Genomic DNA, 12,345 nt, shown 5'->3' with positions numbered 1-12,345 from the left:
AAGTGAATGCAGTGAGTGTGTTTTCTCTGTGTTCAAACATTCCAGATAGTGTTTCATCTTTCAGAGATGTCTCTCTTGGAATTTCCGTCCTTGCTATTTACCATCTGGACTATCGTTCTTATGGTCTGCTCTTAGGTTTGTCTCAGAATCTCCCTTTACTCTTTTTTTTTTTTTTATTTTTTTTTTAATTTTATTTTATTTTTAAACTTTACATAATTGTATTAGTTTTGCCAAATATCAGAATGAATCCACCACAGGTATACATGTGTTCCCCATCCTGAACCCTCCTCCCTCCTCCCTCCCCATACCATCCCTCTGGGTCGTCCCAGTGCACTAGCCCCAAGCATCCAGTATCGTGCATCGAACCTGGACTGGCATCTCGTTTCATACATGATACTTTACATGTTTCAGTGCCATTCTCCCAAATCTTCCCACCCTCTCCCTCTCCCACAGAGTCCACAAGACTGTTCTATACATCAGTGTCTCTTTTGCTGTCTCGTACACAGGGTTATTGTTAGCATCTTTGTAAATTCCATATATATGCATTAGTATACTGTATTGGTGTTTTTCCTTCTGGCTTACTTCACTCTGTATAATAGGCTCCAGTTTCATCCACCTCATTAGAACTGATTCAAATGTATTCTTTTTAATGGCTGAGTAATACTCCATCGTGTATATGTACCATAGCTTTCTTATCCATTCATCTGCTGATGGACATCTAGGTTGCTTCCATGTCCTGGCTATTATAAAAACCCTTTACTCTTAATCTGGGGATTTCCAGTATTTTCTTTCGGTCTTGGTTCTGTGGTTTCCTGGATCTTCTCTCCCTTTTTCTGACTTTGCTAGTTTGTTTTGATGGAAGACATATTCTGCAAGCTCTGTGAGAATAGGTGCATAAAAGGAAGATTCCCCGAGACTTTCTGAAAATGTCTGTGATATACTTTCATACTTAATTGATTCTTTTGTTGAATATAGAATTCTAGGATTTTGAAGGCTTTGTTTCAGTTGTCTTCTATCTTCTAGAGTTGCTGTTGAAATACCTGATACCTTCTGATCCCTTTTTTTCTGTATGTTATCTGTTTTTGTTTTGTTTTTGAATTGACAGATTTTATGATTTCTTTGTCTCCAGTGTGCTACAGGTTTTTGATGCTAGGCCTTGATTTGAGTATTTTTTTTTTAATCTTTTATAATGGACATTAGACAGGTCTTGTCCTTTAGATTCAGGAGACATTTTCTTGAATTAGCATTTTTTTCAATAAGTTACTTTCCTCTATTCTCTCTGATTCTTTTAGAATTATTTTTATTATTCAGAAGTTGACTCTAGTGGACTCTTCTAATTAACATACTATTTTTGCCCCCATATTTAGCTTATTGTTTAAAAGGTATTATCACCTTTATCTTTCCTGATTTTAACAGTTCTTTTATTATATTTTTCATGTCCAAGAGTTTTATTTGGTTCTCTGAATCTTTCTTGTTTGTACCCTTCTATTTTTTCTGTTTAATGGGAGCAATATCTAGCTGGAAGTAATAATTACATGGTTTTACCCTTTTCTCCAGAGAAGGTGATGGCACCCCACTCCAGTACTCTTGCCAGGAAAATCCCATGGATGGTGGGAGCCTGGTGGGCTACAATCCATGGCGTCGCTAAGAGTCGGACACGACTGAGTGACTTCACTTTCACTTTTCACTTTCATGCATTGGAGAAGGAAATGGCAACCCACTCCAGTGTTCCTGCCTGGAGAATCCCAGGGACTGGGGAGCCTGGTGGGCTGCCGTCTCAGGGGTCGCACAGAGTCAGACACGACTGAAGTGACTTAGCAGCACCCTTTTCTCTGTTTTCTTTTTTCTCCACCCTAACTCGGTGTCCTCAGAATTCTTCTTTCCTATGGATTATGTCTCTTTCTGGCCATGGTCGTTGTATTACAGCAGGGTTCCTAACCTGTTTTGACTCTTGAACCCCTTTGGAAAACTGAAGCTTCTGGAGCTGAACCCTTACTTAAAATCCAAGAAAATCAGTTCTAATAACATACACCTATCAAAATATTTTTTTAAAACTGTCCTATGGCTATATATGTGCCCCTTTGTTAACATATTAAGTATCTAGAGGTGCTGAAATTATAACTTCAAAGCAGTGATGAGTGTAAATGATGTTTTTGAGATATCTGTACCAACCGTAATGTGATATGAAAAATCTGTGTTTTTATTAGTCATAGATAAGTCACATATATTGCCAATTCTTCTACAGTCGGTAGCCTACATGTATAATTAAAAGCAATGTCATTTCAGTTGGAGGTTAGTGTAAAACAGAATTGTAATTTTCTTTTTTTTTTTTTTTACATCTAAGTTCTTGAGCTCTTTGAATTCTATTGATAGATCTATGGGGAATCAAACATCCCCTTTTAGGGGTTTCTTCAAATGCCTGGGGTCATTGGCTTTCAGCTCAAAAGATTGAGGTTACCAGAAAGTTGATTGGAAGCTCTGAATGATTGACTGGGACTTGGCAACAAGTAGGCTTCGCTTTACGTTGTGGGATGCTCATCTTTCATTATTTGTAGATTTTCTTCTTGGGATTCAAATCTCTTCAAAGAAGAACCTACATTCTGCATATGGAGTATAGATCTAATTATCTATGTTCATATGGATAAGTAATTGTGCCCACTTGTATTCTTGTAAAATTTGTTTTTGTGATTTGCCTGAATGGTTATACTATTAAATATGTTCCTATTAAATAAAACAATTCTAGGAAAGTATGCAAACTGTCTTTAATGCTTTTAAACCATTAATGTAACAAGAAAACTGGGCTTTTTCATGAATTTATATTTAATTTTTTAGGAGCTTTCAAGTTGTGGATGGAATAAAAAAGAAAAATACAGTTCTGCACCAAATGCAGTTGCCTTCACAAGAAGATTTAATCATGTGAGTTGCTTATAAAATTTTGATATTTAGTTTCTGAAATTCAATTCCTCAGTATGTAATTTTTCATTAAGAAATAATTTAAGTTTTTACATCAGTTCTAGAGCATTTTCAACCAATATCTCTTCAGTGTCTTTCCATATAATCTTTTTTTCTTTTTCCTTCTGTAATTCCTATTGAAAATTTACTGGAACTTTATGTTCTTTCCTACTTGTGTCTTAACCTGTCATATTTTACATCTATCCCTTTGTGCTCCATTCTGTGTTATTTACTCAGATTTATATTTCAGTTCACTAAAACAATTCTCTTCAGATGTGTTAAATCTGCTTCAAATCTATGTACTTTTTTTTACACTAATATCATTCCCCCCCCTTTTTTTTTCAATTGCTTAAGTCATCTTCAACTTTTTATTTTGTTTTATTACAAGGTGTATTAAATCCCACATCCCTAAGCTCTTGAGAGGAAATCTGCCAACGGCAGCTGTCATACCCTTTCCTTTTTTGCCTTTATTTCCTTTATTTTTGGCCTCAAGTGAAATCTTTTCTTTTCAAGTTAGTCATGTGCAGTGCTTAGTCAGTCAGTTGTGTCTGACTCTTTGCAACCCCATGAAGTATAGCCCACCAGGCTCCTCTGTCCATGGAGATTCTCCGGGCAAGAATACTAGAATGGGTTGCCGGGCCCTCCTCCAGGGGATCTTCCCAACCCAGGGATCAAATCCAGGTCTTCCGCATTACAGCTAGATTCTTTACCGTCTGAGCCACAGGGAAGCCCCAAATTACTGGAGTGGGTAGCCTATCCCTTCTCCAGGGGATCTTTCCAACCCAAGAATCAAACCGGGGTCTCCTGCATTGCAGGCAGATTCTTTACCAGCTGAGCTACCAGGGAAGCCTACTTTTTAAAAAATGGTTTTCTTTAACTCAGCATTTCTAGGGGTTTATAGCAAATAGTATATCTCAAGTTATTTGGTTCACTGCATTACCCAAAATGGAAGTCCGTTAGTATTTTTTTTTTCAGTTAGATTAAACCATTAGTAAGGAACCTACAGCAAACATGTCTTATACTGAATTGCTTATTTAAACTATATGGCAGTTGTTTTAAATTTTTTCTGGAGTGGTCAGAATTTATCATCGTAGTAAACTTTTTTTTGCCAACAAAAACATTGTCACAATACCCACAAATTTGACTTTAGATTTTTAAACACTAATATTATTCTTAAGTAAGTCAAAAGATTGTTAGGGTCAAATATGTCACCGTGTACCAAAAGCTTTTACACTTAATCAAGATTACAGTTGATCTATAATAAAATTCATTACTTAGTTATTCCATTACTCTATTATTTTCTCTTAGAAGTGTGATGGGAAATCTGAAGTAGCAAATTACAAAAGAAGTGGCAAAGAGACTTTTATTTTTAAAATGAATTTCTTGTAGATAGCATATAGTTGAGTCCTCCTTTTTTTTTTTTTTTTTTGCCCCATCTGACACAATTTTAGTAGGTAGTTGCTAAAATAAAATCATTACTGTTTGAAAGAAGACAACAAAATCCACAGTCTCTATAACATTATCCATAATGATGACTATACAATTGAAAAAATTACCAGACACACAAAGAAAAAGAAAAAGTTGACTGAGTATTAAGAGAAAAAGCATTAAAACTCCAGGAGTTGGTGATGGACAGGTAAGCCTGGCGTTCTACAGTCCATGGGGTCGCAAAGAATTGGACATGACATGCGAATGAACTGACTGACTGAGTTAACTCGGCCGGGCTCAAACTCTAAATTCTCTTTCTTGTTGGAGAATAGATCGGTTCTTTCCAGATTTTGTCTTTATCTGGGCTTCTTAAAGTTTCCCCTGCACATGCACAGTTCCGAGGTCAACTGGAGATTTGGATGAAGTTTTTATATAGATTTGGGGGACTTTTCTTACCTTTCCAGAATTTCACCCCTTATTGTCTAGCCGATTGTTCTCTGACTCTTGAAGCCATCAAGACTGTGGCCTTCTCTAAAATTCTCGGTGCACCACCTGGTAACCCTGAATGTCCTCAGACACTTAACTTTATAAGTGCAAATCTCATCCAGTGCATCTTACTTCTTTCAAAGATCTTTTCTCCAGTTTATGCCTTCTTTTGGTTCCTCTCTTGTGCTTTTAAATACTGTTTTTATAATTTGTAATTATAATCAGAGGAGCATTTCCAGAGATACCTGCTTCTCCACATTACCAGAAATGGAACTCTCCCACATCTTTTTAAAACTATGCTTTTTTCAATTGATAATCAAAACACTGGCACACATTGCCAGAAAACTGAAAAAATGCAGAAATGTATGAAAAGCTGGGGGGTAGGTGCAGAATCACCCAGAGATGACTGTTACTAATATTTTAGTATATATTCTTCCATTCTTTATTTTTTTCTTAATCTAATAGAAATCATGTTGTACATATAATTTACAGTCCTATTGTCTTCACGTATCATGAAATGTTACTGTATCATATTGATAAAATCACTTTGAAAACATTTTAAGTATCTGTATAGTCTCCTGTGACTTGACTCTATCAAAATTTTAATATTCATTCTATTTTGGCTATTTCTTTGGTCACTTTTATTTATGCCTTCTGGCCAGTGGCTTTCTGATTTTTTTTTTTGGTGGGGCGGGGGAAAGGTTGTCTAAATTTTTAAAAAATGTTACCTTTAGATAATTGGAAATTTGATTAATTAGAAATTAATGTTTTTAGAAATGATATTAATTTTAGGTTATGTTTGTAGAAAGACTCCTTTTTGAAAATGTTGATAGATGCTATCATATATTGTCTGTGATTTGCTTCACAGTATTAATGGAGCATTTGAGAGTGGGATGAGAGTAGAAGTGAGAAAACTTGGCCATAACTTGGTTGTTGAAGCTGGTTGATGTGTACTGGGGAGTTCATTATTATTATGTTTAGTTCAGTATACGTTTGAAGATTTCCATGATAAAAAGTTAGGAATTATCTTTAAAGCTTAACAAATGTTTGGCTGTAAATAAAAGGTTTTCATAACACTTTTATATGATTATAAAAGCTTGAATAAAGCAGCAACAGTTAGAAATAACCTCTGAATAAAAGTTTTCTAAGATATACTTTTTAATGAAATACTTGATTCACTCCTAAAATACTTTAAATGTTTGTTTGAATCTTCTGAAACTGCCAGTTCTGGCCTACGGAACTGGCAGGTTCATATGGTTAATCTAATGTATATTAGGAAGTATTATAATAAAACAACTGTGAATTCACCACCTAAACTAAGAATATTACCAAAACTATTGAAGCATTTTATATGTTCTCTGCTCTGTCCTCACTAAAAGGGTAACTATTATCTGAAAAAAATTTTTTATCTTTTGTCTTTTCTTAATTTGATTTTAAAAATTTTAACTCTTGTTATAATTCCTATATGAGTAGATTTACCAGAAAAAGTTGTGCCCCTAAACAATATATTGTATATCTTGCTTTTCATCTTTGTAAAACATATCATCAGACTATATATAGACTTCTGTGGTTGGCTTTTTTTCACTTGTATTTCTCTGCTGTATCCGTGATAATGCATATAGTGCTTACTCATTGATTTTCAGTGCTATCTTCTAGCATCTCATTGCATGAATGTATCAGAAAGAATTCATCATTCTTTTGAGGGTAAACTAATTTTGAGGGTGGACTAATGTGTCTCCTAATTTTTTGCTGTTGTGAAGAATGTTGCTATGAATATTCTAAGAGTTTGGGTGCCCATGTGCAGTAGTTTCTCTAATTGGTGGTTTTCAAACATTTTTTGCTATGACCCACAATAAGATAAAATATTTTTACATTGTAACTGAATATACAAACTAAAGTTTTCTGAAATAATACTTACCTGTATTAGACAATATGTACTTCGGTCTTTGCTTAAAAAAAAAAATTGCTGCTTAAACTTACTAAATTGGTTACCATAAAATAACGGGAAAACACTGTGATTTGTTTGAAAAATGTGTTCCTAAATACAAAATTTGTGTCAGAGAGAGTATATCCATGTTTAACTACATAAGACAATATATATTTTTAAAAATGATTATACCAGTTTGCTTTGAGCTTTCATCACTGTGTATCCTTATCAGCACTTGGTGTCATTAAACTTTGAAATCTAATTGATGTAAAATGACTCAACTTTTATTTTCATTCATTTAAATATTTACTAAGTTCCTACTATGTCCTGAATATTGGTCTTGATGTTGGGGATATATTAGTGAATAAGGAAAACAGAGATCATTCTCTTTATGGACTTTTTCATTCAGTTCTTCCTAATTTTAATTTTACTTTTTTTTTTTTCATTTTCAGACGTTCTATCATTTTCAGATTTCTCTGGTCATGTGTATTATTCTCTTATTTTTTATTTTAAACTCTTTATTGTAAAATAAAGCATGGATACAAAAAGAACCCATAAAACAAACATATGGTTTAATGAAAGTTTGGGAACTACCCTAGAAACCCCTCCATGTGCCTTCATCCCAGTTCACAGCCTTTCTTCCTCCAACAATAAGTACTGTCCTGACTTTTATAGCACTCACTGTCATGTATTTATTTTTATAGTTTTTATCACATAAATATGGATCCCTAACTTAGCCTGGCGAGTTTTTTTAATTTGTTAAATGTTTGCAACTTTTTAATTTGCAATTTCTCCCTTTATCCTTTTCTCTTCCTTACTATTTCCTGTGGAAGAACCTCTAGAGTCTCCCATAGTCTCCCATAGTCTATATTGCATTTTGTGTAGTATATGTTCTATGTTCTCTGGAAATTAGCTGCTAATTCCTAAGGTTTAGTTGGGTTCAGTGCCTTTGGCAAGAGTCTGGGTTGTATGGGGTTTCTTCATCAGATCTTTTCTGTGATATTAGTAGATACATTAGATATTAGATATAAAGAAATATTTTTAGTGGGGATAATTTTATAGAGATATTTTTCCCTCATCTAGTATTTGCATACCTAGAGATTCCATTTCATACAGGTAAGGAAGAATAAATATTTGATTTTTTTCACTTTATTTAGTGGTTTTGAAGATAATGAATTGGTGTTCTGTCATCCTTTAACAATGACAGAGTAGTTTTTAATTTTTTAATTTTATTTTAAACTCATAAATGTAAACATACATGATGTGAATCAGTATTTTCATTGCCATTATTATCATTATTGAAACTCATATTATCCTGTCATTGGCCAACAGGAGCCTCTTCAGGTTGGCTTTCATGACCTTTCTCATGACCCTTGTAATCTTGAACAGTTTCTTTGCTTTTGTTTGCAAAGACGTTGCATGTTCATTTTGTCCATTACCAGCTCTCTGCCTGGAATCAGCGTTTCTTTAACAAATGTTGGTTTCTTATAGTAGGAAATGGACCTAGGTGCTAAAAATGCTCATTGCTATTAGAGTGACCATAATTTCTAGGCTTTTTTAGCAGATATAGCTAGGATACCTATATGTCATACACACACACATATATATACCAACTACTTGAAGATAAAATATTTCATAAATTCATACTAGTACTTCTAATTCAAATTCAAGACCAGAGTTCTACTTAATCTCTTCCATATTATATCTGTATATCCTTTCTTCCACACCTGGAACCTGGTTTTTCATGAATTCGGGGCGTGATACAGTATCCTACAAGTTACTCATTTGCCTTAACCTGCATAAACAAATAACAGTCTCAGAATAGCAATACTAATGCCAATAATACTCCTTTAAACAGTTATGTACATATTCTTGCAAATGTTGTATTTCTTTTATAATAAATAGTATATAGTGTCTGGGCATATAGGCATTATATAATGTACTCTCCTTCTTTTAACCCTTATCATTCTTATTTCTGTGAATGTGTGTATTTAACGGTCACTGTCTTTCTAATGTTGGTGTTTCTCTAGTCATTTGATTTTCTGAAGCCTGTTCTCCAGGCATTTACTCAGGAAGGGCTCATTGGAACAATAATTCTTGAGTTCTTACACGTTGATAAGTTTGCCTGTCCTTTGTATGAAATTTTCTTTCCTTGATAATACTTGATGTAGTACTCCCATTTTTTTTCTGGCAAAGTGTTGCTATTAAAAAGTCTGATGATAATTAAATTTTCTTTTCCTTAAAAATCACTTTCTCTTTTCTTAGCCTAAAGATTTTTCTCTTTTAAGTCCAGTAATTTCATTAAACTGTGTCTTGCTGTTGATGATTCTGGGGCGGTATTATCAGGTGTGATTGGCTTTAGAAGGGACTGTGAATTGGGAAGCACCTACACTTAGCCTTTCTGTCATGGAGGTCTCAGGGTAGCTGGACTTCTTACGTGGTAGTTTAGGAATCCCATAGAGAATGTTCCAACAATCAAGGCATGGGCTGCATGCTCTTTTATGACCTTGTCACGGAAGTCAGTATCAGTTTTGTTAATTTTCTATTCCTTGAAGCAGTCATGAGCTTGTCTAGGTTCGATGAGAGGTGACATATACCCCCAACTTTCAGTGTGAGGAGTGACAAAGAGTTTGTGGCCATGTTTTTAAATTACCATAGTATTTGTCTTAAAATTTGACATTAAATTTATTAAGTCAGTGATCATGAAGTTTAGATTGAATCATAATTAATATTTTCTAATAAGGTTGTTGTTGGGCTTCCCTGGTGGCTCAGTTGGTAAAGAATCCACCTGCAATGCCCAGGGAGACCTGGGTTCAATCCCTAAGTTGGGTGGATCCCGGGGAGGAGGGTGTGGCAGCCCACTCCAGTATACTTGCCTGGAGAATCCCCATGGACAGAGGAGGCTGGCGGGCTGCAGTCCACGGGGTTGCAAAGAGTTGGAAACGACTGAGCGACTAAGCACAGGACAGCACAAGGTTGTTGTTAAAATAACCTTAACTTTAGATACATTTTAGAAGTAAAATTTATTAGAATCAGGGATAATTATTGTCATTAGTAGCTCAAATATAGTAACAAATATAAAGATGTCTTTGTAAAATATATTCATTTTACATTTACATATACACTTTAAAATATACAAATTTTGACAGTTTGTTTATAGATGAAAGTGCAAATAAATTCTGAAATATTTCTCAGAAGAAAAGGTGGTAGTGGCTTTATTTTTGCACTGAGATTTCTAACTACATCCTACTTTTAGATTTGTATAATTTTGAACCAACTGATAGTGCTTTGATTTTGCTTTTATAGTACATGAATTGAAATATGTTATATAAAAAATGTATATTACATACATATTGCTCTGTGTCATATGATAAGCACACTATTTTCACCAGAGCATTTTAGTAATGTTACAGACCCATCCTGCCTTATGATGAATGATGTTTATTGTTTTTTAAAAGAAATTTTGAAGATGGTTTCATTGAATTAGAAAGCATTACATAATTGTTAAAAATACAATCTTGATTTTAGAATGACTTAGATATATTTTTCTTTAAGTAGTTTTATATTTTATCCTATTCATATCAGGAAAACCATACTTGAGATTCTTTACATTTAGGATTCTACTCCATGTAAATAAATGGCAGCATGGGATTATACAGACACAGAAAAACATACTATAAGTAGCATGTTTTACAGAGTCTGATCTTAGAGCTTATCTAATTCTGCCAGAGTGTTATAAAATACAGCAAAAAACACTTGTATACTGTTCTTGTTGCATCATTATGGTTTTATTGCTTTCTCTTTTCCTTCAAATTTTACATTCGCTTTTATAGATGAAAAATCATTATGATGTGTTTATGTGTCTGTACGAATGTGTATATATGTTTCCCTGATGGCTCAGCGGTGAAGAATATGCCTGCCAATGCAAGAGACGTGGGTTCGATCCCTAGATTGGCAAGATCCCCTGGAGAAGGAAGTGGCAACCCACGCCAGTAGTCTTGACTGGGAAATCCTATGGACAAAGGAGCCTGGTGGGCTACAGTCACAGAGAGCTGGACATGACTTAGTGACAGGGACTCACACACAAACAAATACTCATGTCTATATCTGTCTGTCTATATATGTGTATGAAGTATGTGCAGCATTTGAAGAGTTATGTCCTGGTGGTGAGTCAGGGGCAAGAGAAAGTATTTTTACACAATTCTCAGTGGTTCATCAAGTAGCTCTTGTCATTCTTTGATCCTGTAAGTAAAGAATCTTACCATTCACCTATTTTTATTTTTTATTTGCAGGTAAGCTTTTGGGTTGTTAGAGAGATTCTTCATGCTCAAACATTAAAAATTAGAGCAGAAGTTTTGAGCCACTATATTAAAACTGCTAAGGTAAGATAAACTTGTGCTTCTGTTTTTAATTCAGTCATTTACGAATGCTTGTGAGTAAGTATTTGCCTGTGTGACTATAGTCACTATTTATTGACGCTGGAAAATAAGGCCTACTGATTAACCTAAGATAATTTTTTAAATTGCATGTCTGTTTCCTTTGCCTTTTCTTCTATTCCTCCTATCTTCCTCCCCTTTCTTTTATACTTTCCCTCTCTTTCTCAGAGAAGCTGATTTGTATTTGGGCAGAGGTCAGATTATGATGAAGTTTAATATTTATAAAATATTTTGGTATATTCTGCAGGTGACTAAAAAAGCCTTGCAGGATTAAGTAGAGAAATACATATCAGTTATTTGTCTTTCATATAGATTATTCTGCCAACCATGTGGAGAATAAGACTTAATTTTAAAAGAACAGTATAAGTGAGGGTGTTAACCAAATACATTGAGTAACATAGATAATAGATGCAGCAGGAGAAATAGAACATGGATTTCAAAGACAGTTAAAATTTACAGAGGAAGATGGAATAGGACATTCCACAAGAGGTTACAGAATTTTGCTAAAATTTGTAACAACTCCAGATTTATGTCAAGTTGACTGAAAAGAGGTATAATGGTAGCCACATTCATTATTCTAATAATAAATACATAACTTATCTCACCTGTGAATGAAGGAAGATGGGATAAATTGAGGATACGATTTTTACAGTTGTAAAGTATTGTAATCATTGTAAGTCCTAACTGTTCCATGGCTTCCTTGAGCATCTGGGAGCAGTTGTATTCCAGCATTCTGTGGCACTAGGTGGCAGAGCTAGCCTTCTTAAAAGTTGTTATTTTTTCAGAAGTGTCATAAAATTTTAAAAAACATTCTTTGTGATATGTTAAAGATTGGATTTTAGCTAGTAGAATCCATGTCTTTTCTCCATAGATCCTGAATTTTCATTATTGTTTTCTGGTGTTTTTGTTAGTTTTTTTCTTTTTTTTATGAATGTTCCACTCAAAACCACCACATCCATTAAACCTGTCATTATTCTCATCAAATAATCATTTAATTCCTGTTCAGACTCATACTTTGAGTTATTTCTGATAGTGCTTACTTTTACCCCAAGGTCTAAATTCTTAATTTTTTTGTCCATTACTGTGTCTTCAGTCCCACTGGGGACTCTGCCTTCT

General features: G+C 34.2%; 1 protein-coding gene across 4 annotated transcripts in view; it reads left to right on the top strand.

The window, feature by feature from the left end:
- Positions 1 to 12,345, top strand: part of RALGPS2 (Ral GEF with PH domain and SH3 binding motif 2) — a 162,321-nt gene that overhangs the window by 65,796 nt on the left and 84,180 nt on the right. For all 4 annotated transcript variants that reach the window (XM_070384875.1, XM_070384878.1, XM_070384876.1 and 1 more), the window contains exons 5-6: positions 2,833 to 2,916; positions 11,086 to 11,175. In XM_070384875.1, the coding sequence (XP_070240976.1) occupies positions 2,833 to 2,916; positions 11,086 to 11,175 (174 nt within the window). The remainder of the gene's footprint in view (positions 1 to 2,832; positions 2,917 to 11,085; positions 11,176 to 12,345) is intronic.

The sequence above is a fragment of the Bos mutus genome, chromosome 16, assembly GCF_027580195.1.
Source record: "Bos mutus isolate GX-2022 chromosome 16, NWIPB_WYAK_1.1, whole genome shotgun sequence".
NCBI lineage: Eukaryota > Metazoa > Chordata > Mammalia > Artiodactyla > Bovidae > Bos > Bos mutus.
This window is presented reverse-complemented; position numbering and strand designations above follow the sequence as displayed.